We start from the raw sequence: 7500 nt of genomic DNA, 5'->3' as shown, positions 1-7500 counted from the left end.
AAATTATTTCATTAAATGAATGATATTCTTGTTATGATATTGATGATTTAACAGTATAAATATTAATACATTTCTAATGTTTTTTAATGAAATATAAGGATGGATTAAATTGATTAAAAGTGACAGTAAAGACATTTATAATGTTACAAAAGATTCTATTTCAGATAAATGCTGTTCTTTTCAACTTTCTATTCATCAAAGAATCCTGAAATAAAAGTGTAAATAACTGTTTTCAACACTGATAATAATCATAAATGTTTCTTGAGCATCAGATCCTCATATTAGAGTGATTTCTGAAGGATCATGTGACACTGAAGACTGGAGTAATGATGCTGAAAATACAGCTTTGATCACAGGAATAAATTACACTTTACTGTATATTCACATAGATAACATTATAATACATTATAATAATATTTCACAATTTAACTGCATTTTTCATCAGATACATCCATTTTCTCGTGTATTCCAAACGTTTTTGATCAAATAAATGGTGAGCAAATATGCATGGAATGATTAATTTGAGTATGCTACACCGAGTGTGTGTTTGATTGCAGTGAGTGTCCAGAGTAAAGGCCCTTGCACACTGAGTCAGACATTTTCGTATGCGTTTTTTCGTATTGGTGATTCGGTGGCTCTGAATTGTCAAAACTCCATTCAAACTCCATTTAAACTCCATTCAAACTGCTTGAGCTACGGATGCGGAAAACGCAGAAAATCGAACCCGATCCGATTTATTTTATGACGGACGAAAGTTTCGGAGGCGTGTGCGAGCGTGATTGACATAACGTGAGGTCGTATTTATTTTTTAACGTGCGAAAATTTCTGACGCGAATTTCGGAGTGTGCAAGAGCCTTAATAAGACTGATCCGTGTCTCGTCCCACAGGCCCGAATCGAGGAGCTGGAGGAAGAACTGGAGGCCGAGAGAGCTTTACGGGCCAAGGTACCACACACACACATCTACACACACACACACATCTACACACACACACACACACACACACACATCTCCTACACACACACACATCTCCTACACACACACACACATCTCCTGAACACACACACACATCTCCTGAACACATAACCTCAGATCTTTTCCCAAAGGATTGCCAGATAAGCAAAACTCATAAATCGCATGAAATGCATGGGTTTATCTGGGAGTTGAGAGTGATGACGGTGTTTGTGCTGCTCTTCATCGCATCTGAAAATACATGCAAACAATTACATCAACCTTCAGCTTCTCTGCTGTGAATCGACAGCAAGGTTTTGCATTTTTAATATATTGTATAATACTAGTAGTCATAAGCGTATTTCCAGTACATGCTTGCATTCGCACATCAGTAAATCACTCGGAAAAATTCATCAATCAGACCGGATCATTTTAGTATTAATACGGTTTGATTCGGTTCGATCTGTGAATCGCTGTGGATCAGTTTAAAAGAGTGATTCGTTGAAGAATCAACCAGCACTACCATCTGTGTGAGTCGTTTGAGTGTGATGTGAACCGTGTGACCCTGAGCAGATCTGATGGGGATCAGTTGTCATGTGGACTGTGTTGTGTCGTGTAGACGGGGTCTGGCACTGGGTTGTGTTGTGTAGACGGGGTCTGGCACTGGGTTGTGTTGTGTTGACGGGGTCTGGCACTGGGTTGTGTTGTGTAGACGGGGTCTGGCACTGGGTTGTGTTGTGTAGACGGGGTCTGGCACTGGGTTGTGTTGTGTTGACGGGGTCTGGCACTGGGTTGTGTTGTGTAGACGGGGTCTGGCACTGTGTTGTGTTGTGTAGACGGGGTCTGGCACTGGGTTGTGTTGTGTAGACGGGGTCTGGCACTGGGTTGTGTTGTGTAGACGGGGTCTGGCACTGGGTTGTGTTGTGTTGACGGGGTCTGGCACTGGAATGTGTTGTGTAGAGGGGGTCTGGCACTGGGTTGTGTTGTGTAGACGGGGTCTGGCACTGGGTTGTGTTGTGTAAACGGGATTTGGCACTGGGTTGTGTTGTGTAGACGGGGTCTGGCACTGGGTTGTGTTGTGTAGACTGGGTCTGGCACTGTGTTGTGTTGTGTAGACGGGGTCTGGCACTGGGTTGTGTTGTGTAGACGGGGTCTGGCACTGGGTTGTGTTGTGTAGACGGGGTCTGGCACTGGGTTGTGTTGTGTTGACGGGGTCTGGCACTGGAATGTGTTGTGTAGAGGGGGTCTGGCACTGGGTTGTGTTGTGTAGACGGGGTCTGGCACTGGGTTGTGTTGTGTAGACGGGATCTGGCACTGGGTTGTGTTGTGTAGACGGGGTCTGGCACTGGGTTGTGTTGTGTAGGCACTGGGTTGTGTTGTGTAGACGGGGTCTGGCACTGTGTTGTGTTGTGTAGACGGGGTCTGGCACTGGGTTGTGTTGTGTAGACGGGGTCTGGCACTGTGTTGTGTTGTGTAGACGGGGTCTGGCACTGGGTTGTGTTGTGTAGACGGGGTCTGGCACTGTGTTGAGTTGTGTAGAGGGGGTCTGGCACTGTGTTGTGTTGTGTAGACGGGGTCTGGCACTGGGTTGTGTTGTGTAGACGGGATCTGGCACTGTGTTGTGTTGTGTAAACGGGGTCTGGCACTGTGTTGTGTTTTGTAGACGGGGTCTGGCACTGGGTTGTGTTGGGCTGTGTTGTGTAGACGGGGTCTGGCACTGGGTTGTGTTGTGTAGACGGGGTCTGGCACTGGGTTGTGTTGTGTAGACGGGGTCCGGCACTGGGTTGTGTTGTGTAGACGGGGTCTGGCACTGGGTTGTGTTGTGTAGACGGGGTCTGGCACTGGGTTGTGTTGTGTAGACGGGGTCCGGCACTGGGTTGTGTTGTGTAGACGGGGTCTGGCACTGGGTTGTGTTGTGTAGACGGGATCTGGCACTGGGTTGTGTTGTGTTGACGGGGTCTGGCACTGGAATGTGTTGTGTAGAGGGGGTCTGGCACTGGGTTGTGTTGTGTAGACGGGGTCTGGCACTGGGTTGTGTTGTGTAGACGGGATCTGGCACTGGGTTGTGTTGTGTAGACGGGGTCTGGCACTGGGTTGTGTTGTGTAGGCACTGGGTTGTGTTGTGTAGACGGGGTCTGGCACTGTGTTGTGTTGTGTAGACGGGGTCTGGCACTGGGTTGTGTTGTGTAGACGGGGTCTGGCACTGTGTTGTGTTGTGTAGACGGGGTCTGGCACTGGGTTGTGTTGTGTAGACGGGGTCTGGCACTGTGTTGAGTTGTGTAGAGGGGGTCTGGCACTGGGTTGTGTTGTGTAGACGGGGTCTGGCACTGGGTTGTGTTGTGTAGACGGGATCTGGCACTGTGTTGTGTTGTGTTAACGGGGTCTGGCACTGTGTTGTGTTTTGTAGACGGGGTCTGGCACTGGGTTGTGTTGGGCTGTGTTGTGTAGACGGGGTCTGGCACTGGGTTGTGTTGTGTAGACGGGGTCTGGCACTGGGTTGTGTTTTGTAGACGGGGTCCGGCACTGGGTTGTGTTGTGTAGACGGGGTCTGGCACTGGGTTGTGTTGTGTAGACGGGGTCTGGCACTGGGTTGTGTTGTGTAGACGGGGTCTGGCACTGTGTTGTGTTTTGTAGACGGGGTCTGGCACTGGGTTGTGTTGTGTAGACGGGGTCCGGCACTGTGTTGTGTTTTGTAGACGGGGTCTGGCACTGGGTTGTGTTGTGTAGACGGGGTCTGGCACTGGGTTGTGTTGTGTAGACGGGGTCTGGCACTGTGTTGTGTTTTGTAGACGGGGTCTGGCACTGGGTTGTGTTGTGTAGACGGGGTCTGGCACTGGGTTGTGTTGTGTAGACGGGGTCTGGCACTGTGTTGTGTTTTGTAGACGGGGTCTGGCACTGGGTTGTGTTTTGTAGACGGGGTCTGGCACTGGGTTGTGTTGTGTAGACGGGGTCTGGCACTGTGTTGTGTTTTGTAGACGGGGTCTGGCACTGTGTTGTGTTGTGTAGACGGGGTCTGGCACTGGGTTGTGTTGTGTAGACGGGGTCTGGCACTGTGTTGTGTTTTGTAGACGGGGTCTGGCACTGTGTTGTGTTGTGTAGACGGGGTCCGGCACTGTGTTGTGTTGTGTAGACGGGGTCTGGCACTGGGTTGTGTTGTGTAGACGGGGTCCGGCACTGGGTTGTGTTGTGTAGACGGGGTCCGGCACTGGGTTGTGTTGTGTAGACGGGATCTGGCACTGGGTTGTGTTGTGTAGACGGGGTCTGGCACTGGGTTGTGTAGACGGGGTCTGGCACTGGGTTGTGTTGTGTAGACGGGGTCCGGCACTGGGTTGTGTTGTGTAGACGGGGTCTGGCACTGGGTTGTGTTGTGTAGACGGGGTCTGGCACTGTGTTGTGTTGTGTAGACGGGGTCTGGCACTGGGTTGTGTTGTGTAGACGGGGTCCGGCACTGGGTTGTGTTGTGTAGACGGGGTCCGGCACTGGGTTGTGTTGTGTAGACGGGGTCCGGCACTGGGCTGTGTTGTGTAGATGGGGTCCGGCACTGGGTTGTGTTGTGTAGACGGGGTCTGGCACTGGGTTGTGTTGTGTAGACGGGGTCCGGCACTGGGTTGTGTTGTGTAGACGGGGTCCGGCACTGGGTTGTGTTGTGTAGACGGGGTCCGGCACTGGGTTGTGTTGTGTAGACGGGGTCCGGCACTGGGTTGTGTTGTGTAGACGGGGTCCGGCACTGGGTTGTGTTGTGTAGACGGGGTCCGGCACTGGGTTGTGTTGTGTAGACGGGGTCCGGCACTGGGTTGTGTTGTGTAGAAGGGGTCCGGCACTGGGTTGTGTTGTGTAGACGGGGTCCGGCACTGGGTTGTGTTGTGTAGACGGGGTCCGGCACTGGGTTGTGTTGTGTAGACGGGGTCCGGCACTGGGTTGTGTTGTGTAGACGGGGTCCGGCACTGGGTTGTGTTGTGTAGACGGGGTCCGGCACTGGGTTGTGTTGTGTAGACGGGGTCCGGCACTGGGTTGTGTTGTGTAGACGGGGTCTGGCACTGGGTTGTGTTGTGTAGACGGGGTCTGGCACTGGGTTGTGTTGTGTAGACGGGGTCGGGCACTGGGTTGTGTTGTGTAGACGGGGTCGGGCACTGGGTTGTGTTGTGTAGACGGGGTCCGGCACTGGGTTGTGTTGTGTAGACGGGTCCGGCACTGGGTTGTGCTGTGTAGACGGGGTCCGGCACTGGCTTGTGTTGTGTAGACGGGGTCGGGCACTGGGTTGTGTTGTGTAGACGGGGTCGGGCACTGGGTTGTGTTGTGTAGACGGGGTCTGGCACTGGGTTGTGTTGTGTAGACGGGGTCTGGCACTGGGTTGTGTTGTGTAGACGGGGTCTGCCACTGGGTTGTGTCGTGTAGACGGGGTCTGGCACTGGGTTGTGTCGTGTAGATGGGGTCTGGCACTGGGTTGTGTTGTGTAGACGGGGTCTGGCACTGGGTTGTGTTGTGTAGACGGGGTCTGGCACTGGGTTGTGTTGTGTAGACGGGGTCCGGCACTGGGTTGTGTTGTGTAGACGGGGTCCGGCACTGGGTTGTGTTGTGTAGACGGGGTCCGGCACTGGGTTGTGTTGTGTAGACGGGGTCCGGCACTGGGTTGTGTTGTGTAGACGGGGTCCGGCACTGGGTTGTGTTGTGTAGACGGGGTCCGGCACTGGGTTGTGTTGTGTAGACGGGGTCCGGCACTGGGTTGTGTTGTGTAGACGGGGTCCGGCACTGGGTTGTGTTGTGTAGACGGGGTCCGGCACTGGGTTGTGTTGTGTAGACGGGGTCCGGCACTGGGTTGTGTTGTGTAGACGGGGTCCGGCACTGGGTTTTGTTGTGTAGACGGGGTCCGGCACTGGGTTGTGTTGTGTAGACGGGGTCCGGCACTGGGTTGTGTTGTGTAGACGGGGTCCGGCACTGGGTTGTGTTGTGTAGACGGGGTCCGGCACTGGGTTGTGTTGTGTAGACGGGGTCTGCCACTGGGTTGTGTCGTGTAGACGGGGTCTGGCACTGGGTTGTTATGGGGTCTGGCACTGGGTTGTGTCGTGTAGACGGGTCTGGCACTGTGTTGTGTTTTGTAGACGGGGTCTGGCACTGGGTTGTGTTGTGTAGACGGGGTCTGGCACTGGGTTGTGTTGTGTAGACGGGGTCCGGCACTGGGTTGTGTTGTGTAGACGGGGTCCGGCACTGGGTTGTGTTGTGTAGACGGGGTCCGGCACTGGGTTGTGTTGTGTAGACGGGGTCCGGCACTGGGTTGTGTTGTGTAGACGGGGTCCGGCACTGGGTTGTGTTGTGTAGACGGGGTCCGGCACTGGGTTGTGTTGTGTAGACGGGGTCCGGCACTGGGTTGTGTTGTGTAGACGGGGTCCGGCACTGGGTTGTGTTGTGTAGACGGGGTCCGGCACTGGGTTGTGTTGTGTAGACGGGGTCCGGCACTGGGTTGTGTTGTGTAGACGGGGTCCGGCACTGGGTTGTGTTGTGTAGACGGGATCTGGCACTGGGTTGTGTTGTGTTGACGGGGTCCGGCACTGGGTTGTGTTGTGTAGACGGGGTCCGGCACTGGGTTGTGTTGTGTAGACTGGGTCCGGCACTGGGTTGTGTTGTGTAGACGGGGTCCGGCACTGGGTTGTGTTGTGTAGACGGGGTCCGGCACTGGGTTGTGTTGTGTAGACGGGGTCCGGCACTGGGTTGTGTTGTGTAGACGGGGTCCGGCACTGGGTTGTGTTGTGTAGACGGGGTCCGGCACTGGGTTGTGTTGTGTAGACGGGGTCCGGCACTGGGTTGTGTTGTGTAGACGGGGTCCGGCACTGGGTTGTGTTGTGTAGACGGGGTCCGGCACTGGGTTGTGTTGTGTAGACGGGGTCCGGCACTGGGTTGTGTTGTGTAGACGGGGTCCGGCACTGGGTTTTGTTGTGTAGACGGGGTCCGGCACTGGGTTGTGTTGTGTAGACGGGGTCCGGCACTGGGTTGTGTTGTGTAGACGGGGTCCGGCACTGGGTTGTGTTGTGTAGACGGGGTCCAGCACTGGGTTGTGTTGTGTCTCCGCTTCAGGGTAAATGAGCTGCAGCTGGAATAACACGCGAGTCTTCATCACACTGCTCCTGTCCGAGTCTCCGTCACCGTATGAGTGCAGTCATGCTCTGAGAGTCTCGGTCTTCATGCAGATCAATCTTCTGTTTCTGCTTAACCGCATGGTTAAAGCATGGACTAGGCATTTTTTTCTATTTAACTAGCAACTGCCTAGCAACCACCCAGAACAACACCCTAGCAACTGCCTAGCAACCACCCAGCTTAGCAACTGCCTAGAAACACCCTAATAACCACCCTAGAAACCAACCAGAATACCCTAGCAACACCATAGAAACTGTCTGGCAACACCCTAGCAACCACCCATAACTTCCTTACAACACCATAGCAACCACCCTAGCAACACCCTAGCAGTTGTCCATTACCACCCATAACATCTTAGAAACTGCCTAGCAACCACATAGCAATGCCCTAGCCACCACCCAGAACACCCTAGCAACTGCCT

General features: G+C 53.5%; 1 protein-coding gene across 1 annotated transcript in view; it reads left to right on the top strand.

The window, feature by feature from the left end:
* Positions 1 to 7500, top strand: part of LOC130079394 (myosin heavy chain, cardiac muscle isoform-like) — a gene marked incomplete at its 3' end in the record, with an annotated part of 48522 nt that overhangs the window by 22824 nt on the left and 18198 nt on the right. The window contains exon 6 of the mRNA XM_056244641.1: positions 888 to 944. Coding sequence (XP_056100616.1) covers positions 888 to 944 — 57 coding nt within the window. The remainder of the gene's footprint in view (positions 1 to 887; positions 945 to 7500) is intronic.

This window comes from Rhinichthys klamathensis, unplaced genomic scaffold (genome assembly GCF_029890125.1).
Source record: "Rhinichthys klamathensis goyatoka isolate OS25496 unplaced genomic scaffold, OSU_Roscu_1.1 h1tg001040l_1, whole genome shotgun sequence".
Lineage (NCBI taxonomy): Eukaryota > Metazoa > Chordata > Actinopteri > Cypriniformes > Leuciscidae > Rhinichthys > Rhinichthys klamathensis.
Note: the sequence above shows the minus strand (reverse complement) of the source record. Positions and strands in the feature narration are given on the sequence as shown.